The 24,544-nt window shown below is 39.4% G+C and overlaps 1 protein-coding gene across 1 annotated transcript in view; it reads right to left on the bottom strand.

Annotated features, from left to right (window-relative positions):
- LOC139718379 (uncharacterized) overlaps positions 1 to 24,385 on the bottom strand; it is a 94,748-nt gene extending 70,363 nt beyond the window's left edge. Inside the window, exons 1-2 of the mRNA XM_071629849.1 lie at positions 24,329 to 24,385; positions 608 to 767 (exon numbers count right to left, since the gene is read on the bottom strand). Coding sequence (XP_071485950.1) covers positions 608 to 767; positions 24,329 to 24,385 — 217 coding nt within the window. The remainder of the gene's footprint in view (positions 1 to 607; positions 768 to 24,328) is intronic.
- Positions 24,386 to 24,544: the final 159 nt, after the last annotated feature.

The following is a 24,544-nucleotide window of genomic DNA, read 5'->3' as shown; positions in this document are numbered from 1 at the left end:
GAACTTATCGCTGGTTACAATTTATTCACCCAGTACGTATATCAACACTCATCGTGAGATGTCTTTCAATAAACTGGATCGAGACTGTCTGTACAAGAATACCAAGCGAACCAGGGCAAAACGACCACGGGTCAATAGCACATCATATTAAATGGGTTAGTCAAATACCGGTTAGTGATTGGCTAAACACAGTCACGTGATGGAGGCACATTGGTTATGTTCGCCCACGGGCAGAACATTTTTGTAATGTTTTCCCATGGGAAAACATTTTCACGTAACAAATGACAAACGATACCAAACGATTGAACGATCATATTTTTCACGCAATCGATAGGATAACCCATAACAGATGATGGTATTTGACAAACCCATATAATATAACAGATGATGACTTTTGTTGTCGGGAATATGTACCAAACGTTCCACCCTCAGGGTTTGAAATGCTATTTCGGGAGCTCGGGACTTATAACCTCCCTCAATAGCATTTCAAACCCTTCGGGTGGAATATTCGGTATGTTCTCTCCCCCGCCAGTCATCATCTATATAATATGCTGCGGTTATGTTGCCTCCTTATATTGCCCTCAGTCTCATCCTACCACCAACTCACCGACAAACTCGTTCCGTATCCGGATGCGGTCCTCGACGCTGTCGGTTGCTATGAGGATGCAGTTGATAAACGCCACCAGCGTTGTCTTGTAGGAGGTGTTCTCCGCCCGTTCCAACTCATCGATAATAAGACCGAAGCGGTGTCGCTGGCTCTTAGACTCCTAGCAACGGGAGAGAACGAGGACAACAACATATACGGTAGATTAGTAATACAGAAATGTTGAGTAATGATAAAGGCATACAATATAAAATAAAGCAACAAGAATATGCGGTACATTGAACAGGAAATTCTTAATTCATCAGACACAAGATGGGATGAATTGTGCTGGGATCTTAACGTTACGAAATAAAATCACACATGCCAAACAAATGCTGTTTATTTCAAAGAGGAACATATCCCCGTAGGCACTGAAAGAAGCAAAGCTTTCTCCCTATAACAAACATAATCACTGTGACGCATGACAAAAATGAAACAAATCTAAAAGGTCGAGATACTTTGCAATTGATTGACAAATTGCCCTACATCGACGAGATACTTTGTTAGACTAATGAAATGTAACACATACCAGCACCAAAAATAATTATAGTAATTTCGAATTTACGGGATTCGGCATGCAAGCATAGTCAATTTTGATCAGTAAATGTTATTCATGATAAAACAAATGAAATAGATCTATTCATCTGAGCGAAGTAGTGTACATTTGTGCGTATGTTTGTGTATTATGTCTGCAGGTGTGAGAATTCCACAAACTTACATCAATCATACTGTATGTATCTATTCTCTTTTATACTCCGTACTCTACCAATGATTTCGTGCAACGTTGTCGAAATTGTTTGCAGGAGTCTGGGAGTGGAATGTAATGAAATGAGTTTAAAAGTGTCTTAATTGATTTTAAATCGGAAATACGGCAACAAAAGAGATATATTTAGATACACAGGGTGGCGTTGGATCATATTATCATGACGACTAAGGTCAACCTAATTATCTAAATTGCATCCACAAATAACTTTTATTGCTATCTCTATCTTTCTCTTGAATTCTTTTTTTTTTTACATACAGAAACGAACTACTAAAAAGTAGAACCATACGCGACCTTTAGAATAACATGATTGATGCGAAGGAGAAGAGATGAGGCTAAAAATTCATTTTCTTTTTTGACATGCATAACGTGGCATCCTTCGTGGTGGATTAGATTTTGCGTGTTTGTGTGAAACTCCTTCGTATATATATATATATATATATATATATATATATATATATATACGTGTGTGTGTGTGTGTGTGTGTGTGTGTGTGTGTGTGTGTGTGTGTGTGTGTGTGTGTATGTATATACGGTAATGTCGCCGCGATGAGGAATATCTCACGTTGCAAACTTTAATTTAAAAAAAAAAAGGAGAGAGAATGGAGGTATTTTCGTTGCCGTCAAATCGCGATTCCATGCGTTTCATAGACACACCTGCCTTTGAACAGAGTTAATGCTTTCTTTTTTTCAGAAATTCCAGCTCCTAGTCCCTATCTCTTATTCATTGTTGTCTCTCAGTTCAGAGGCAATCATCGGCAGTCATGCGCAGTCTTCTGTGATGAGTGACGTCACATGTCCTGCGTGACATTTACAGGGAGCAAATCCAGATTCTGCCTTCATGTTTACGTTTGGCGGGGGAGCTTTTCGTTTCCAATTAATTGCAGACGACATTTGCACAATTGAATTTTGCGAAACGGATGGTACGCGCGGACAAAAAATATTTTAATGAAAAACCAGAAAAACAGTCTGGTATCTATTTGCCCCCTGTAACCCTTCTTAGCAATAACCAGAATGGTTTATTTGATGTTTGAAAGCCGACAGATAAGAGGCAGAAAAGGTATATTAGACCAGAAAGGCTTTTTGTGTATACCGGATATAAAGTCAAGGTTCGCTGGCGTTGATTTGAAAGGGAACTGTGAAATAAATCCATGCAATGACTGTTGTGTAGGGTATAGCTGCTACGACATCAGAACGTGTTTGTTATTGGGGGTAATCTACTCATTAAAAAAGTGCACTGATTTTTTCGTTCCAAAACCACAATTCTTTTGTTTTCTCTGTATGGTCGGTTGATTCTACCGGCTTGTAATCTGAAATCTGATATCGTTCTGATATCGTTCTGTCTTTGACGAGACAGCAATAATCACAATATAGAATATGACAATGATGATTCGTATCAACGATGATGATGATGATGATGAGAATAACAAATAATGATAGTGATAATATTGATATCAATCATTATCATCATCATTATGCTCATAGTAATCACAACAATCATAATACGGTCTTATTCACTCAGGGTAAGCTCTCAGATGTGAGCACTGTTTTTCAGAGGGTCCTGGTATCATAAGCATTTTGCTACAATTGATACTTGTAGCGAAACCAATTGGTGCAAAATTGGTGGGATGAATAATCCCACTTACAATCTGGAAGACAGGATACAGTTATTCATACATGATGTTAGCTATTACAACTGTACAAAAACCACGAACGGCACATACATTGAATTAATAAACGCGATATAAGACAGATAGTAGTGACTAGCGCTATAGCTGTTGTATAAGAGTACGCTGTAGGCCTAAGTTCATAACGAAAAGCGTGATCATAATCTATTATGCGCAAGCAGGTATGAAAATTCGAACTTCTGATCGGAGGGATGAAAATTCACTGAAAAACAACATATGAGTCGTCTTTATCATGTTTTTTTTTTCGATGGTCTTTATCATGTTTTCTCGATATCGAGTTTTTTTTTTTCATCCTCAATTTCCCATGAAAACTTTCAAAGGAAATTTAATGTTTCGCCAATCTAATTTGTGGTATCCCAAAGCCGACACTGATTTGCTTCTCCACCTTATCCCGTCTATATTGGATATGACTCACACACAGACAGAGTGAGAAGAACGTAGCTAACATGATGCTTGTAAGAGAAGCCGCAAGGTATTGTGGCTCACCATTTTACACCAAAGAAGCGTATCCTAATAGTGGCCTTCTCAAAACAACAAACAAACAAACAACTAACTGAATAAATAAAACCATATTTGATGGAAATTATTTTGACATATGCTTGTTGTTCTCCGAATCTTTCCAATTAAAAGCTTAATGTCCATATTAATAAACAAAAACTTACTCATTATCTTGTGTTTGTGCGCGTGTTCATGTGTGTGTCTACGACAGACGGGCATAATCAACGCATCGGTAGGAAGGGCAGAATAATTTCTTGGGGGATAAAATTTCAGCTTTGATATACTTCCACTTTTTTGTTGATAAGTTTGCTGTACTAAATGTATTTCGTCAATTTCAAGGGGAAAAATAAATGTGTGTCTCAGATATCCCCTTTGTTTATTTACATTTTCAAGTGCGGAAATGTTACCCGCTAAAAGGAACTACTGTAGTATTTTTGTTACGTTGCACAGTGATGCTAAGTTGAACTGCTGTTTTGATAAATACAATTGTAATTTGAGTGAACGTGAGTAAATGTAATTGAAAAAAAAAATGTAAAAAAACCGACTACTAATGATTATGATAATTTCGTCTTTAATCAAGAGCCTCATTTTAGCTGCAAGGAGACCAACTCTGTCTGAAATAGTACTCAATTCACTAAAAATGTGCGTTTATATGAGTATGGCTATCATGGATAAAAACAACCTGAGCAGAGAAATGGTGAAAAGCAAATTGATTTCCAAGTCCCTTGATACTTCTTCCCACGTAGGTGGGCATTAAGAAGTAAAGACAAGGTACATTGCCTGTGGTTGTTGGCAACTGTCATCTCTCTTACTGGTGCATGAAAAAGCGGCTGAACTGACGAAGACACCGAAAATGACATACAGGACCAAGAGCGTCACAATTATGCACTTGTTTTTCGTAAATTCAGCAGCCACAAATTTCGTCACAAGCTGGCAGAAAATGGGGAAATTCATGCCGATGCACAGTAAAATACCTGAAGCAACATATCAATCACATCCTTCCGGAACACACACACATAACACACACTATGGGATTTTTGAGGCCCACGGGGCTTTTACGTGTTTGACGTTATAGAGCATTTTTTTCTTTGCCTCCGCGGTTGAAATCACGAACACTTACGAGGATTTTTTTTTCAAGAGCGCCCTCTATTCAAACTGTCAAGATAGTTCTTACAGCTGACTCTTCGAGGACCAACCCATATCATGTTTGTTTGTATGCTTCCTTTATTTCTGCATTTTCCTCGGAAAACATGAACAAAAAAATATATCGATGAAATAACACAAAATATTACCCGAACAAATATAATCATAGAGCAATTAACACATTAACTCACAATTGCTAACTTCATCTCTCTAATTCTAAAGGATTTTTATAATCAGGACAAATTTATCGCATCTTGTCAAAGGGGATCGGATGAATAAAATGCAGGTGGCCGCCATCATCAGCAAAGCTTGAGTACCGTAAGTATGATAGATTATGGTAGAAAACTTTATCATGAAACAAAGCTGCAGCAAAAACAAATAGGAAATTGGTACTTCATGGTAACAGACATGGGTTTGTTGTGACTGATCCAGGCAAGCGTAGCATGACTTTCCAATTCGATGGGACAAAATTTCCATTAGAGATGACTAATATTGAACTTTAGCCTTTCTATTTTCTAAAGAAACGGGCCGAGGGAGAAGTGGGTCACCCGCTTTCATTATCGTGTCACGCAGAGATTATAATGAGAATGGATAGAAAGTGATGGAGTGAACAGCAAATCTGGACCAACTGTAAATTCTCTGATTGTTTGAAGCCCCCACACAATAATATCCATCGCACAAAAACTCGGCCCACTTTTGAAGTTATGAAATCGGATTAAGCAAACACTTAACTATAGAAAGAAGTGGGCCGTCCACGACAGCTTCCCTGTACCGAACAGTACCCAGAAAAGGACACACACACACACATAGCCTACGACTATGCCTATTACCTCAAACAATGAGCCCCTGCACAAAGAAAAGAACTGACACAATTTTCTTTAAAGATTGTGGAGGAAAAAAGACCCCTAAATGCGAACTTGTCTTTCTAAAATCATATTTTCTATTTTCACACGGGAGTCGCGACATTGCAAATAACCGCCACCCCACCTCTTAGTGATCTAAAGCGTTATAAAGTTCACGCACTCTAACCACTCACGCTTGCAGTCTTAATATCTTTCTGTTTTGCCCTTTTCACTCCTTTTTATTTTATCTTTTTTATATTTCCCTTGTTACCTCAAAGCCCATACATTTCGTTTCCCGAGACCGCCATCGAAATCAAGCAACTCTTGTATATTTCAAATATTGTTTTATAATTCAAGAGATTAATAACATGGTTACATGAAAATGTTATGAATATGATTTGTCGTGCGTAACGGTGGTTTTATTGTTTTATTGTTCCGCCAAATTGTAATCTTGTGTGCAGTGACGTATCCAGTGTATGTCACGTTTAAGGAATCATGTGATTTTGTCTCTGTTAATGTTTGGAGAATGCAGAAAGAACACAATAAAACCAAACCAACAAAACAAATGTGTTTTGATAGCTTGACATTTCCTGTGTCGTTCCTTCATCTAGTAACTGCGTAGGTGACGTAAGACAGTTTAAAGAGATACAATGATCTTCTGTTTTCATTATAGGGCCCTACTTGCCCTACGACAGCACCACCTCTCCGGAAGAGCCAGAATTAGAGCCATCAGCAATTACATGATTGCAATTGTGTAGACTACAAAGTTGATCTTAAATTTCCTTAACGTTAAGCCACACGACAAATTTAATATCCTTTGAATATATATGTATTAACAGCGCCAGGTTTAATAACTGAGAATGATAGATTCGAAAGAGTGATACTTTCTTTGTGTCGGAAAGCTGGTTGAAATAATGAAGACCCCCCCCCAAAAAAAAAAAAATCCTTATTACGGATGCAAGGCATTTTTAACCATCCGTCCATGGAGCTACAACACAATCCTTGCCTTCGTCAACTTTGCCGCCAAACCCTGGAAGCTGCGGCGAAGAATACACTATTGTAATAGTACACATATAAACAAGGCAATAACACGACATGATGTATTTTTAGGAAAAAAAAATCGATAGCATACACGTGGATGCATGTAAACTATGTTCACCTGCTGTCCTTGTGTAATTAAAGCTGACATCACCAGAAAGGAATGTGTCATTTCCAATCGACCGCAATATAATGAAACCGAGAAATACTGGTTCTATTCTGGTCACTGCGGTATCTGCCAATCATCTGTTTAATCATACCGCACTTCACCTTTTTGGAAGGAAAAGAAACAAAGGTCAGGATCGCTCTGTAAAAATCAGTCCCGGTCCAAACACCAATAATCACAAATGAATCATAATTTCAGCGATTAATTACTACACTTTTGGTCGCCTGTTGTCTGTGATGTGTACAGCAGACATTTTAATCTAATTTCTGTTAATTCATTCAATCATTTACATCCATCTATCTTTATTTCTATCTAATCACTTGTCTATCCTTTTACATGCGAGTGTGTACATATCTGCATTAAGTACATAAGATTAGAATGCCATACTTCAAGATTGCTGATTTTCAACTTGTCTATTCAAAATTATGCTATCGTATTATAGCAGAATACATCAACAAACCTGTCATATACAATGTAGATAGATACGGCTAATATCTAATCTGATTTACGAAGCAAACGAGGAACCACAAATAACACCAAAAAAAAAAAAATGTTCTCAAACTTAACTGACACGGATATGACTGTAATGCCCCTATCTTAAGTTGTGTAACTGATGTATTTTCGGTTGAGAAATGTGTCTTTACTGTGATCTCTATTTGGTAGAAGGCCGGTTTGTTTTTGGTTTCGGGAGTGTGATTCCGTAACAACGTTGGCCTTCACGTACTCCGTTATGATTTCTTGATAACCAGTATACTATAAAAAGACACAACAACGGTAACAACAAACGCACAAACATCGCAACATATGGGGGGGGGGGGGTCTCGTCAGAAGTTTAAAAAGTCTTTAACGCGAATACTCGCCCTGTTTCTTTCTCTCTCCCTCTTTCTCTGCATCTTTCTCTCTTTCTCTCCCCAACCTAGCTTTCCTTTTTTTTTCATGTCCGCTCAGGGTATACTAGGTTGAAGAATGACAGTCAAATGAATTTAGTCTATTCAGAAAACACCAGTCTTAATCTGGTACTGCTCTGCACGTACTGCGGGAAACCAAAAGATTTCCGACGCATAAGTCGGAACATTCTGAACATTGTACAGAAATGAGCAGTTCCTTTGTCAAAATCAGGTTTATTACCCCTAAAGGTGTATTTTGTTCTTCCGAGGTCCCATTCCTAAACCCACCGCAGAAACAAGACCCCAAAGCTAGCTGTAACCTGAAAAGCTGTCGAATGCCGACTCCTTCTACGGGAGAAAGAATTTGCCAAAAGTTTCCAATAAGAAGAACAAAAAAAAAAATCATCGAAATAACAATAATAATATCAACAACAAAATCAACAACAATGAGTTTATGATAATAAAGCAGTGACTTAACTTGCTGACAACTATCCTATATCTTCTTCTTTTTTTTTTTCTTATTTACCTTCTCTATGCCAGTTCCCATTCCCCTTCAAAAGACTTCCATTAATCTTTCTTTTCTAGCCTTCCCACGTGATTGATATCTACAATGAATCGAATTCTTTAGCGCGCTGACAGGAGAGCGGACTTCGCACAAAGCGAGGATGATCCCTGGAAGTGTAAAGACGTGAAATCTTCATCCTTTCATAATCCCGCTGATCAATCATCCCAAAAGAACAAGAAGTCAGAGCTGAAATCATCATCGTTATGAACATGTCGCCCGATAATTCTGATAACAACCGTCAGTCGTATGAGGTTTTTACACACTGTGAATGCTCTGTAAACCACTATTCCTCTGCAAAGAAAAATCTTCATTGATACCCTTTTCTTTACTTTCGGATTTGACACGTCCGCTTTGGCTAGACGCATATTAAAGAAATAGAATCAGATTGGTTGTCAGACTACTAGTAATCTGGCAACAATAAGAACAACAACAATAACATCAATGAGTTTATGCTGACATAATATGTATTACAGTGATTTGACTAGGTATACGGTGACAGGTCATTTGAGTGCTTAACTGCATGTCAAATATTGTGTGTAATCTCAACGTAGCATGATATTTTTATTTTGCCGTGAATAACGAAAATATTGCAGAAGTAGATATTGTGAAAATTTAAATGACATGAAATTTCCTAGACACTGAAATCCTAAATTAAACTACTGGCATAGATATTAATGTCTTCGATACAAAAGGATTGACTCCTGTGTAATTAAGAATAATGGAAAAATAATGACAAATAAACAATTACGGTGATATTTGAATGTATCATCATGTATGTAAAAGTATGTCTATCATCTGATAAAGCAAAATTAAACCTTTCCACTGATACCTCACTACTTGTAACATAAGAAGGAATATTCTTGAAGTTATGATTAAAAAACATCCCACAAAGATTCTCTGATTATTTTCTTCGTTTTCTAGCTGCTTCAATCGAAAATAATACCTCAACTGAACAGGAATGGGGTTAGCTAATTTTGCGACAAAACTCTTCATTCATTATAGACATAACAAGATAAGTAAAGATGGAGGAGAGATAGAAATACAGAGAGACAGATGAGATAGAGATAGAGATAGAGATAGAGATAGAGATAGAGATAGAGATAGAGATAGAGATAGAGATAGAGATAGAGATAGAGATAGAGATAGAGATAGAGATAGAGATAGAGATAGAGATAGAGATAGAGATAGAGATAGAGATAGAGATAGAGATAGAGATAGAGATAGAGATAGAGATAGAGATAGAGAGATAGAGAGATAGAGAGATAGAGAGATAGAGAGATAGAGAGATAGAGAGATAGAGAGATAGAGAGATAGAGAGATAGAGAGATAGAGAGATAGAGAGATAGAGAGATAGAGAGATAGAGAGATAGAGAGATAGAGAGATAGAGAGATAGAGAGATAGAGAGATAGAGAGATAGAGAGATAGAGAGATAGAGAGATAGAGAGATAGAGAGATAGAGAGATAGAGAGATAGAGAGATAGAGAGATAGAGAGATAGAGAGATAGAGAGATAGAGAGATAGAGAGATAGAGAGATAGAGAGATAGAGAGATAGAGAGATAGAGAGATAGAGAGATAGAGAGATAGAGAGATAGAGAGATAGAGAGATAGAGAGATAGAGAGATAGAGAGATAGAGAGATAGAGAGATAGAGAGATAGAGAGATAGAGAGATAGAGAGATAGAGAGATAGAGAGATAGAGAGATAGAGAGATAGAGAGATAGAGATAGAGATAGAGATAGAGATAGAGATAGAGATAGAGATAGAGATAGAGATAGAGATAGAGATAGAGACAGAGATAGAGATTAAGAAAGAGATATAGGTAGAGATGGAGATAGAGATAGAGATAGAGATAGAGATATAGGTAGAGATGGAAAGAGAGACAGAGATAGAGATACAGGTAGAGATGGAGACAGATATAGAGATAGAGATATAGGTACAGATGGAGACAGAGATAGAGATAGAGATAGATGGTGAGATAGAGAGAGAGATACAGAAATATATATAGAGAGAGATAGAGAGGGAGATAGAGGGGGAGATAGAGATAGACAGGCGGTGACAGGAGTGGACGTTCACTCATATCAAAAATCACAAACTGTTATTACGGACTTCCTCCATAAAGAGGTAAAAAATCCCAAAACATGAATGACATCATTCAGGAGTGCAGTGTCAACACACCACGCGGGCAATGTTCACTGAATGATGGGTGACAAATATTGGACCAGGAGAGGACCTATAGCATTGACTAAGCCGAGATCATCCCTGATTGGTTTTGACGTGTTTACCTCGTTCCCATGACATTATTTCATTTTTTTTTTTGCCTCAAAAACATACACTCAAAAAGAGGAAAACAAATTACGCACAGACACGCAGACAAACGCACACAAAAAACACCTCGGCGATGTTCTAGAGGATCATTAAACCTCTGGCACAGCACTGTTACATGAGTCAGTACGAAAGGAAAGGAAACAGAAAAAAAAAGCCAACAATATTGTGAATGTGCCTTTCTTTAGAGGAATATTTTTGAGAGCGTGTTCATGTCGTTTGGCACACGAAAGTGAAGTTAGCACTGTGGTTTGTTTTTTATAATATTTTTGATACGACCTTCAACGTAAGAGACCTGTTCCACATACTAAGTACCTGTTAGTGATTTCCACCGTCACAATTTGATTACAATTCAGTCGCTTCATGTACATACTGATACAGGTGGGGGGGGGGGGGGGGGGGGAGTATGCCTTTCCGAGGAAACTCTCTCTGTTTACCTCTACATATAGCATTTCATTAAGCGATGGTCATATCAGCATGAACAATAGATATAAGATAATAGGCCAGCGGGTGCGAAACGCTTTAAGATACACACGGCTAAAATAAGAGGGATAAAGTACGACCTAAAATCATCGGAACACAGCCATGATTTTCTTAATTTTTGATGCGGATAAACCACTGATTGAAACCAACATTTGTCATTGAATTACCACGAGATAGCACTGCAGTATAATAGAGCAGGAGTCTAACCGCCAAAAAACCAGATGTGCCTTGTATGGAATCTCTGTAAGTCTCTATTGGAGACAACAGATTAGGGTACGGCTTACTTGCATGCTCTTTATGATATCGCTTGAGCGTGAAATTCTCAGCTATTAAAACATAGTGTTCATTTCATTGCCTGCCGAAGTTGTTGTGAGGACATAACGAAGCGTGCGTTTCTATTCTCGGCAGTATATCATGTCTTAGCCGATCGTTTCGTCGACAGGTCTCGGCAGTTACTAGTACTGTATGACATTGTGATTGGGGTGAGCGAGGTGACGACAGTGAATGACTTTCTTTCTTCGGTTTGTTTTTGTTGCTGTTGTTGTTGTTCAGATAACAACTAGCGAGGCAGAAAAACGGGATAAGTTAGAAAACTGTTCAAATCCTAGTGTTTGCGTGGATCAGCTTCCCTCATGCAACTCAATTCGTCACATGACATTGAATAAAAATGTTAACAATTTTCTATTTGGATTCGGGCAGTGTGAAAGAAAGACATGTGACGCATGCGCAATAATTTCAGCATGACGCAATCATGTCTCGCCATACCAAGGCTTGAGCAAGTTATCGTTATCATTGAGATTCAGTGAAGGTCTTGCAAAGCGAGTCCCGATGCTTTCCTTTATTTTTTTTTAAATACATTATTCACACAATAATTCACTCAGTGTGATTTCCCGGGGTTCTCGATACTTGCAGAAACTTGCACACGATACGCTAATCAGCCCGACAAACCATCAACCCGATAAACTAAGATCTCGTACGCATAGCAAAGCATAGACACTCTCCGTATACAAGGAACAAGCTACAACAAAGGATAAATTTGACCCCCCCCAAAAAAAAAAAAAAAAAAAAAAAATCGGGAAAATATGCGTGCCTGGTAACAATAATGGTGGCTTCAATAGAAAATGCAGCCAAGCGCATCGCGAGCAAATATGACAACATATACGAGGGGAAGATGTAAGAACACATCCATGAGAAAAAAAAAACAGCAGAAACAAAAATGACATGTATCATTACTTTAATCACACACTCAGGTGGTGGGCCTTTAATAAAGGTTAAACGCTCTGACCTACATTAGGATTATGTGTCTTCGTACGTCTGTTTGTACGTACAAACCTATAATTTATCTTTCCTTCGTTGCTGCTCACGAAAGTTGACATTTATGCGTGTGAATATCACACAGAAACAAAACAACAATAATTCGGTTGTTAGGTCCACTATGAAAAGAGAATATCAAAGGACTTAGGCGTAATTGCGGAGCCAAAAGGCTCGATCAGACTGGCAAAACTTCGAGATCTTAAAGATCGCGATCTTAAACTTCTCGATCTTTTGCCATTCTGACGGCGCCCATGTTAGACAATACATCGCGTGACAAATCCATCGTGGTCTCTCTCTCTCTCTCTCATCTCTCCTCTCTCTCTCTCTCTCTCTCTCTCTCTCCCTCAATCTCTCTCTCCAAATACAAAGATTAAAAAAAAATAAGGTTAGGGTAGAGCGATCCAAGTGCATTCTCCCAAAACTTCAGTATTCCTTCTATTGTACGCGAAAACGAAAAATATGTATAGTCGTTTTTGCTTGGAATAACCTCTGTGTAAATATTTCGCATACATTTGCCATGTTAGCTTTACCATGACGAATCACTCCTTGGGTTTTTCATCTTTTTTTTTCTCTCTCCCATTCTTTTTGCTTAAAAAAAGGAAGAAAAATGCCAAGGGACTTTTTTTTTGTCTAAGCCAGGGTAGTATCATTGTTGTGACTATACGTGTACATTGAACCAGGGAGTCAAGGGCAAAATTTAAAGGGAAATTCCAGACGATTTTCATAATTTCACATCATGTAGTACATCAAACGACAACTCAAGGTGTAGATTTGTGGAATTTACTGTGGTTCTTGAGCAGAGAAACAATACTTTGAAAAACCTTCAACAAATTACACTGAACAAGGATGATGACATAGGAGGTTCACATATTTCAGAAATGTAGCAGTGTAATTCCATTACATACCACTTGCTTGCGAGTTCACCTGTGTATAATCTATGCATGCCTTCTTCTTTTATTCTGTTTCCATGAGCCCCAACGCATGCATTCCTATGGTGACTCTGCTATGTCATCATCCATGTTCATTGCAATATGTACTAAATTTTGAAAATATTCTTATCCTTCATCCCAGTTATCATAAATTCTGAAACTCTGTCTTCAGTATAATTAATTTATAGTTGTACAAATGTAAAAATCTGAAAATCATCCGGAGGTCTCCTTTAAAGCTAGAACGGTGTTTTAAAGATTGCCTCATGTTTTTCATGCACAAGTTACACTTTGTTTTGGTTTATATTGCATTTGCCACAGACATTGCTCAATCATTGTTGATGTTAATCGGGAGTATCACGTTGACCCGGCCAATAGGTGATCAAATTGTACTGTTATACAGTGGGGAATGTTTTACAAGTACACGTGCGACTGCGCAAATGACAAAAAAAAAAAAAAAAACACACCCCAAAGCAAAACAAAAACAAAAACAAAAACATAGAAAGACACAGCCAAGGGATGGGGGATAGGGAAGAGAGAGAGAGAGAGAGAGAGAGGGGGGGGGGAGGGGGGAGAGAAAGGGGGTGGGTTAAGAGGGAGAGAGAGAGAAATAGGGAGAAAGGGAAGACGACAAGTAGACTGGTTTCATATGGCGTTTTGCCGGAACTAGACAACCTAAGTGGAAGGCGTCACAATACAGATGTGCTTTTTCTCCCCTTAGTTTCCTTGCTCACGTGATACCTTTTTTATTGTATTGTCTTTCCATCTTACTCCAAAACTAAAAGCAAACACAAAAAAGGGATCTCGCAGAGTGTCACAATGATAACAATTGTGCTAATTATGCTTTTCTAGAGCGCCAAATATGACACATTATAATCTGCTTGAAAGACACATTAGCAAGAGTCGATAACCCGACACGACAGTCAGTACGTGCAAAGAGAGGTAAATGAATGAAGATTACAGGATTTTACATATCACGCATTGCTCTTTGTTCTTCTGTGATGTATAGAAACAGGCATCCACACCGTTTAGATAAATGAAGTCCGTGAGTGAAAAAAATAAGAACAGCAGGCCAGTACTAAGTATTTGCAACCGCTACACTAAGTACAACTCGAACGAAAACTACACACATGAGGCACGATTATAGTAGCCGTTGTCATGTCAGGATATTTTTATTCTAGTTCGTTAATAGATAATAGTTAATAGATACAATGTTGTATGAATTCCACTAGTCTTATTTTATAGCTCAAACGTTCCCAATTCATCAATTATTGTGTGATATATGACAACACTTTCACTGGGATAAAGCCTTCTGAGATGCATGCGCGCGCGACACACACACACGCACGCACACACACACATTATACATACATGTATATGTTTTACGTGTAATATTATTTATGATTTAGGTAGTACATGTATCATAATTATACAATAACATCTGTGTGTGTTTGTGTTCTGCTGAAAGTTCTGCTTCTAGATAGTGCTAAAGATAGTGATCAATTCGAATATTTTTTTTTCTCGGCAAGTACGAGTCTCGTGTTCTCTAATTTCTCTACAGTATAGGTCTACAGCTCAGATAAGCACAGAGACGTTAAGTATTAATACTATTCTTACAACACTCTAGAGTCTTTATAATGTTGGTGTAACGCTTCGATTTTTGCAACAGGCATGCACATAATGTTTTGGTCAGCTCTCAATTTTCAGGAAATGTCTGAAATATAACCGATTTTTGAAAGGTGAACGATTTACTCAAGGACTGGCTTTAGCGAGAGCAAAAAACAACAGAAACAAAAGAGGAAAAGAGATTGTTATATTACACAATATATTCTAGGCCACAATAGTTGATAAAAGCACGCCGCAAGCTCCTTAGTCGTTCTTAGTCCCGATCATGTGTTTTCTCGTCTGTGCATCAATGACCAAAACCGCTAGTGGCTTCCGCGGAGAAACCGTAGAAATTTCACCTTGCGTTGTCTCCTTCGCACAGTTGGCTTTTTTTTTTCTGAGTTCGCATTGTCATCGCGCATCAAAAGATATAGGCAAAGCGGGTGTGGTCTTGGATACGGGAGAGAGTATCAATGGAATGCTTTCTCCGATCAGGCGACCAGACGACCGCACATCAAGAGGAAGCGACTGACTTTCACCTCAACACGGATTTCGCGCGCAAAGTATACAGTTGACCAATTAGAACGGTCTCCCAGCAACGGTGACAAAGCGGAGGAAAATGGGCGTAGAATTCGCTGGGAAGGTTCAACTCTCAATGGAAGTACAACTGTATTTGCTTTTATTTTCTTTTTTTAGGACGAATCATGTGCGGAAGTTTCCTAAAGAAAGAAAAATATAATAGAGAAAGAAGTAACTGGTTCCTTGACTCTTCTAGCCGTGCTTAGTGGTTAAAGAAGATGAATGAGTGTAAAAGTTTTCTCTCGATGATGCGTGATTAAGATTGATTCATATTTTCTATCGATTACAGGTTCGATCGATTTTTGTTTTGTTTTGGTTTTTGGTGGGTTTTTTTGAGTGGATATGAGAAAATCTGTGATTGCATAAAGAAAAAAAAAAATCACGAACATTCATACCAAGAATACCAAAAAAAAAAAAAAACAACAAAAAAAAAAGCTCTAGGTTACCAAGATTAACCAAGCTAAAGAGTAAAGGCTTCATATCGAGTAGAGAAGATAATATGCATGATATTCAGTTCCCGATCAAATGAAATCATCTGACCTTCGTTGTGCCGAGTTTTTCATTCGTTTCCAGCCATGCAACCTATAACCACAACAGACAACCGATTAAGCAACGGCACAGTGGATGCGTGAACATTTCTGTCAATCCCGATAATTGGTTTTGCACGCTCCAAATGTTTTCTTTAGGAACCCTTCTAAAGGTGGTAAGATTAAACATATGACCACGAAGATTGGTCGTTGTGGGGAGAAAAATGAAAAAGAAGAGGAGAGAACCCGGCACTTTGTCATTCGTTGACCCCGTAATCGACATGCATAATAAAGGATTGCGTTGAATTTTGTTGACGCAGTTTCATTATCCGCAACACAAAGTGAATAATTCCCCTTTGCCTTCCAAACGAGTAGTATAAATCAGTTGGATACAGTTAGTTCAAAAAAGGGCAACTATATCAAATCAAGGCCTTAAAATCACGTATAAAAGACCTGCCGTATAATTGAAAAGTTAGGGGAGACTGAAAGCGGTATCAATATGCCTGCAAGAAAAAAAAATGCAGTGCCACTGTTGACCTTTCGCTTAGAATTGGAACATTTTCGCTGTGAATACTATGTTGAAACACTGCACATCGTTTCTACATTTTTACACAGTACACAATATTTGCGTCACAGTAAAACATAGAGTACGTATATTAAACTTTACTCTGCGTGTGACATGACTGGACACATTACACGACCGCCACCACTGTAGAGGCAAAAACACTGCGGCACCCTATTGGGTGCGAATAAGCAGCACTAGATTATGTCAAGAAAAAGAAAAGATGATTATGAGTGTACAGATTGTGACACATGGATTTGATGTGTAAGGTGGTGGAGGTTGCGTGGTTTGTGATGTCTGCGTCAACCACAGTATACATTCTAATGCTAAACGTGCAGAGCAAACTATAACCGCACGAAACGTTCGGCGAAGACACTTTGTTTCATGTTACATAGAAAATCGAAAGTGAATTCCACACTTCACAGTTCCCTCAAAACAAGAATGAACAAAACACAGACACTGAACAGATGGGGAGGGGAGGGGGGATTTCCAGAACCGGTTCCACTTCGATTTAAATATCTGATTGTATATTCTTTAACTAAATCGTCACTGCTTTCGAAGAAGCGGAGTGAAATGAACATCATACTTGCATGTAGTGACGTCACACTCACCCAACGGGATCATGACTGGCACTCCGTTAGACGTAATCCGACATTGAGAAAAGAAATATTTCCAGTTCAAGTCGTCTAAAGAAGCTCCAGCAATTTCCTGTGGTCCGAGCACAATAGTTTGCGCCATTGAGTGTTTAATTCGGTCTCTCAACTCTTAAACGATGAGTACAAACCCCATCTGGTGGCTGAGGGGAGGAAGGGTTCGGTAGATAATGGAATCTTCACTGGTCCTTACCTTGTCATTGAAGAGCCACAAGGATTAAGATTTTTCAACGCCATCGACTTAATTACTCGATCGGGCTGAGGTTGGTATGAATTTCATGAATGGACCTGGCTAAGTCTACCAGTCTTCAGACCCTGTATATATACTTTCAATCAAGTTATCCGGCATACGTGTACCTATAGCAAAGATGTTTGCAAAGGTGATGAACTCTCGGATTCGGAGATGGCTATTTAGGTCGCCTTAGCGCACGGCCGATTTTATACATGTCCCTTTTGATATTAATATCAAAGTCATCTTGAACAATATGAAAATAGTACACTTTGACCTCCTTGCGCTTAGCAAAGCGCAATTCATATTACTACCAACAAACCGGTACTATAAGCACAACAGAAGAATCAACACCTCCCCCATTAACCCCATTAAAAAAATACTCAAGGAAAGGGATTATACAGGAGTTGAAATTACACGACTGTCATGAATTTGCTTGTGTCTCGCAGGGGCGTCACCAGCTTTTTTTCAAGGGGGGTGCGTTTTGACCCTCATGTAACGAGATTTTTTTTTTTTTTTTGACAGACATTTGGAATATAGGAAGCTCTCAATCCCTAGACTTTTACTGTTGTTGAGGGAAACCAAGCGGGGAAAGGGCACCGGCGTAGCTAGGATTTCATCTTTTACAGTAAAAAAACTACCATTTGGAGCTATATTTTTTCGCTTTGGAAATAAAGGAGGGAGGGCGCACCGGGCGCAGCTGCCGGCAATTACTGGCAGCAACATCAGGAGAAAGGCATAACAATTAAATGCGAGCGAGCGGAGCGAGCGAGCTTGATTATTTTGACATTTTACAGAAAAAAAACCCTGCCGTTTGTTGCTATATTTTTTCGCTTTGGAAATAAAGGGAGGGGGCGCACCGGGCAGAACTGCTGGCAATTACTGGCAGCAACATCAGGTGAGTTGCATAACAATTAAATGCGAGCGAGCTTGAAAATTTTACATTTTACAGTCCAAAAACTGCCGTTCTTAGCCATATTTTTTCGCTTTGGAAATTAAGGGGGGAGCGCATGCCACCGGGCGATTCAATGCGAGCGAGCGAAGAGAGCGAGCTTGAAAATTTTGACATTTTACAGTAGAAAAACTGCCGTTTGTAGCTATATTTTTTCGCTTTGGAAATTGGGGGGGGGGGGGGCGCACCGGGCGCAACTGCAGACAATTACTGGCAGTAATTGGGGAATTGCATAAAGATTAAATGCGAGCGAGCGAAGAGAGCGAGCTTGAAAATTTTACATTTTACAGTCCAAAAACTGCCGTTCTTAGCTATATTTTTTCGCTTTGGAAATTGGGGGGGGGGGGCGCACCGGGCGCAACTGCAGACAATTACTGGCAGTAACATCAGGGGAATTGCATAAAGATTAAATGCGAGCGAGCGAAGAGAGCGAGCTTGAAAATTTGACATTTTACAGTCCAAAAACTGCCGTTCTTAGCCATATTTTTTCACTTTGGAAATTAAGGGAGGGGGTGCACCGGGCGGAACTACTGGCAATTACTGGCAGCAACATCAGATGAATTGCATAACGATTAAATGCGAGCGAGCTTGAAAATTTTACATTTTACAGTCCAAAAACTGCCGTTCCTAGCCATATTTTTTCGCTTTGGAAATTAAGGGGGGGGGGGGTGGGAGCGCATGCCACCAGGCGCAACTGCTGGCAATTACTGGCAGCAACATCAGGTGAATTGCATAACGATTCAATGCGAGCGAGCGAAGAGAGCGAGCTTTAAAATTTTGACATTTTACAGTAGAAAAACTGCCGTTTGTTGCTATATTTTTTCGCTTTGGAAATTAAGGGGGGGGGGGGGGGCGGCACCGGGCGCAACTGCAGACAATTACTGGCAGTAACATCAGGGGGATTGCATAAAGATTAAATGCGAGCGAGCGAAGAGAGCGAGCTTGAAAATTTGACATTTTACAGTCCATAAACTGCCGTTCTTAGCCATATTTTTTCGCTTTGGAAATTAAGGGAGGGGGCGCACCGGGCGGAACTACTGGCAATTACTGGCAGCAACATCAGGTGAATTGCATAACGATTCAATGCGAGCGAGCGGAGAGAATGAGCTTGAAAATTTTGACATTTTACAGTAGAAAAACTGCCGTTTGTAGCTATATGTTTCCGCTTTGGAAATTATGGGGGGGGGGGCGCACCGGGCGCAACTGGACGATTACTGGCAGCAACATCAGGGGAATTGCATAAAGATTAAATGCGAGCGAGCTTGAAAATTTTGACATTTTACAGTCCCAAAACTGCCGTTCCTAGCCATATTTTTCGCTTCGGAAATTAAGGGGGGAGCGCATGCCACCGGGCGCAACTGCTGGCAATTACTGGCAGCAACATCAGGTGAATTGCATAACGATTCAATGCGAGCGAGCGAAGAGAATGAGCTTGAAAATTTTGACATTTTACAGTAGAAAAACTGCCGTTTGTAGCTATATGTTTCCGCTTTGGAAATTAAGGTGGGGGGGGGGGGGGCGCACCGGGCGCAACTGGACGATTACTGGCAGCAACATCAGGGGAATTGCATAAAGATTAAATGTGAGCGAGCTTGAAAATTTTGACATTTTACAGTCCCAAAACTGCCGTTTGATGCTATATCTTTTTTTGCTTTCGAAATTGAGTGGGCGCACCGGGCGCAACTGCTGGCAATTACTGGCAGCAATATTAGGAGAATTTAAATGCGAGCGAGCTTGAAAATTGTGACATTTTACAGTCCCAAAACTGCCGTTTGTAGCTATATTTTTTGCAGTAAGGGGGGGGGCGCACCGGGTGGAACTGCCGGCAATTACTGGCAGCAACTTCAGGAGAATGGCATTACGACTAAATGCCAGCGAGCGAGCTTGAAAATTGTGACATTTTACAGTCCAAAAACTGCCGTTTGTAGCTATACTTTTTCGCTTTTGAAATTAAGAGGGGCGGGGGGGGGGGGGGGGACGCCCGGTGCGCCCCTCCCCCTGGATCCGCCACTGGTAGTCAAGGGTGTCGGTTTATGTTCATGACTGGGGGAGGTATGACCAGTGAGGTGGCGTCGAAGTGACCAAGTATAGGAAGGATGTCCAAAATCTATGTATTATAGTCAACACTGTATAGAATACACTTGCACTAGTATCTATGTATAAAATCAGTGCTGCCAGAACCAGGGGTGCGAATTGCTTTTGCCCACGATTTTTTTTTTTTTATTTGTCCCCGATGCAAAATTTCAAAAAGATAAATAAATAGATAAAAAATAATAATCATTTAGTGTCCGGCGTTGAGGTCGCTCGCAGACTGAGGTTTTTTTTTTTTTTTTAATTTTTTTTTAGGGTCTGAAGGGGGGTGCGTTCGCACCCAACGCACCCCCCCTGGTGACGCCCATGGTCTCCTGTAGACAGCCATAAATTTTCTGAAAAGTGGCATATCTAACCAAGTTAGCATTATATGCTTTCTATTGCTACCAAAATGTGCGAAGCCTTAAGTTGTCACGTTTGGATAAAATCAAGAAGATAATGTGGCTAAAACTGTGGGTTTTTTTTCTATTAAAGGATCATGAAAAAGGTGTTTCTCCCCTGGGCCAAACTGTTTTTTACCTTTTTAAAACGTGACAAGCATACAAGGAACATAGTGTCTGCATTAGCAGACTACAACTACGAGGCTGAAAGTGACACCAGAGGTGTCATCTTCCCTTAAAGGGTGAGTCCATTAACTGTTCTGCTTTGGGCAATCGATACAGTTGTGATTGTCAAACGTAATATAAAGGGGGAGAGACGAAGATTACCGAACGGTGTGACTATTAGCCTTTAAACAAGGCGACTCGCTCTGCGTGCCCCCGTATAGCGCGTTTACCCCACAAACCTGTTGGCCGGCGAGTGGAGCGAGCCGCCTTTATCCACTCGTTCAGGGATGTGTACTTTTGTCGTTGTTGTTGCTTTATATTCTTTGACAAATTTGCGTACAAATTTGACGCAGAAAATACACACGGCACCAAGGCAAGCCTCGTTAATATTAAGTAACTATTCTTACTTAATATTAACGAGGCTTGCCTTGGTGCCGTGTGTATTTTCTGCGTCAAATTTGTACGCAAATTTGTCAAAGAATATAAAGCAACAACAACGACAAAAGTACACATCCCTGAACGAGTGGATAAAGGCGGCTCGCTCCACTCGCCGGCCAACAGGTTTGTGGGGTAAACGCGCTATACGGGGGCACGCAGAGCGAGTCGCCTTGTTTAAAGGCTATGTGACTATAGGCAGGTGCGTTCTTTCTTCGCAGTCAATTACCGACGCAGCTCTTTACAATAGTCAATGGATAGTCAAAGCCAGCCAAGTAAACTGTTCATAATTAACGGTCTAGTTTCAGGACAAACCTGTGTTCCGGCTTAAGATACAAAAGCAATCACTTATCTCCAACCGATTTTGTGGATTATACGATATCTTGAAGCCTGCTTTAATTCTCTGAGAAAATCATCGCAATTCTTCTTCCGTTAAGCTATCCGCGCTTTCGCTATCCAAATGACATTGCTTTTTGTTGTACTGGTTGAGATCAATCGACTTAGCTGTAATTAAACTTTATAAAGCAGAATTTTCTTTTTTGAAAGAATGAAATAAGAGTAGAAGGGTACCTTAAGTACACACAAAAGACACATCCGCGAATCTTAAAACTATTTGGCCAGAAGAAGGCCCAATGTTTGGGTGGATAAGAGTATGACGTTATTAAAAAGCGCGAATGAGAAACTGGTAAGTATAGAATATAGAAGTGTAGGAACTGTCCTAACATTCGCACGAGCCTAAAATCAACCACGATGTCTGAGTTTCACGTGTTTTGATATGCCTTGTCTGAAAAAAAAAATCTATCACAATGCTGCTGTGTGTGTAGGTGTGTGTGTGTGTGTGGCGTTTTGTTTTGTTTTTTGTTTTGTTTTGTTTTATTTGTTTTGTGTTTGTTTGTTTGTTGTTGTTGTTGTTGTTGTTGTTGTTTTTTTTGGCGGGGGGGGGGGGTTAATAGCTGGGTTGGACACGATGCTACTTCATCACATTTCTACTTTCCCAACGCTTTAAATTTTATTAATGGTTAATATGAGAATAAAGGACGGGGGAAGGAAATAATGAATTGATTTTGGAGGTCGGTGTGGTCAACACCTGCTTAATAGACTAATGTGTGGGGATACCTTACTAGTTGCGAAATTTTATTCTGCTCGTTAATTTTATTGGAATGATCAACGTACTGAGGAGTATTGAAGGGCTATATACTCTCATGACTGTTTATGTGGACGTACGGGAGTAGGATACAACATATGCTGCTTTAACAACGATCTTTTCTTGACGAATAAACGCGATATAGATATTACATGAACACCATCAGTCTTTTGACTGCTATGCTTTTACTTTCTTATCGGATATCTCCAACAAAGTATGACTTATTAGATAATATTGATGACAGTTTAACCCTTGCCTGCCAAAATGCATGATAAGTTCGAAAAAAAATTGAGTTGATGTAATAAAATAAAGAGTCATAAGACAGGCGTGACACCATGTTTGTATTTTTCAAACTGCTTTACGTGATAAGTCGCTTTTAGGTTTGATTGACTGAAAACGACTGACATATTTTCCACCTCCCCCCCCCAAAAAAAAAAAAGAATACAACGAAACGAAACTAAAAAATTCATCTTTCATACTACGCATACTATGTATTATAGAAGACAACGCATTTTGGGTTAAAAGTTTGTCATTTTTGTTTTCCGCCAATAGCAGCTGTCTGACGCGTAATCGGCATGACTTGAAAATTAAAAAGATAAGTTCCACCATGTCCAGTAAACGACTTGTTTTCTACTAATATGAAAGGGACAAATCACCTGGGAGATATCTTTAATTTGTCCGACTCAGTTGCAGCAGACAAACATGTTTGCTATGCGAAAAACATTGTATTTTCTCACTAAAACTCAGCCGGTGGTTACAAATCCATTCAACCGGTTAAAGAAAGAATTAAATGTGTTTACTTTTGTGATTTTTTTTTGCCATCGCTTTTTTGTCGATCTCCGAATTTCTCTAAGTGGGTCTGTTCTGTTGAATGGCCGTAATGTCTTCTTGAAGCGGAATAAACAAGTCGCAATACATGAAGTGTTCCGCCACTCGATCGGCAAATCACATGTCGAGCTACAAACAAAAATAGATGTCCTTGCGCAGTGCAACAATGTGTATGTAAATCTCAAGACGCAATTATGAAGAGCAAGATCAGACTCCTGACGGCGACGCTTATTTCATTTTTTCTATAATGGCTACAAGAAAAAGCGCCGTGATTTTCATGTTTGTTAACAAGTTAGAACATCATTGAAAACACACAGGGTACCATAATTTAAAGTGGATTTTATCTTTTAAGATCTACTTTTTACTATGAAATACGCCAGAAGATTTCACACGCGATGTCCCTGATGACCTAGCTGAAAAAAAAAACAACACATCAAATCAAAACGGGTTCTAAGTAATGCTGGGGTAAGAGTAATGACAGTGTTCTTTGGCAAACTGGTGCTGTCCCGAACACACAGTTAGTTAACTGTTCTAGACCTTACTGTCATTAACATCGTTAATTACAACACTTATTTTTCATTATCATTAGGAGCAAAATTGAGGTATGAGAGGTTGTAGATATGGCAGAGAGGTGGGTGGTGGTAAGAGTATAGTAGTAGCAGTAGTAGTAGTAATAGTAGCAGCAGCAGTAGTAGTTGTTGTTGTAGTAGCAGTAGTAGTAATTGTAGTAGTCAAGTAGTAGTTGTTGTAGTGGTAGTGGTGGTAGAAGCAGTAGCAGTCACGGTAGTAGTAGTAGTAGTAGTAGTAGTAGTAGTAGTAGTAGTAGTAGTAGAAGCAGTAGGGGTGAAGTATCAGTGGGAGTATGAATCTGGTATCACCAAGGAGGTACTAGGTTCTCACCTCTCGCCTACATAGCACCTCCTCGGTACCTACATCCAAGACATTTGGTTTAGTCATTGTAACCAGGGAGGTGAACTTGCTGTTTGGGCCGCTGGTTGGCAATCTTCTTCTCCTGGATCCACCACCAATTTGGCTCCATTGTCTCACAATACACGAGTTCACCTTTGTCAGCAGCTGTAATTGTAGTCAGTCGAGAGCGTGCGTATCAGCTGCTGG

This window comes from Diadema antillarum, unplaced genomic scaffold (assembly GCF_040938485.1).
Source record: "Diadema antillarum isolate AM-2024a unplaced genomic scaffold, OU_Dant_1.0 scf00000093, whole genome shotgun sequence".
In the NCBI taxonomy this organism is placed as follows: domain Eukaryota; kingdom Metazoa; phylum Echinodermata; class Echinoidea; order Diadematoida; family Diadematidae; genus Diadema; species Diadema antillarum.
Note: the sequence above shows the minus strand (reverse complement) of the source record. Positions and strands in the feature narration are given on the sequence as shown.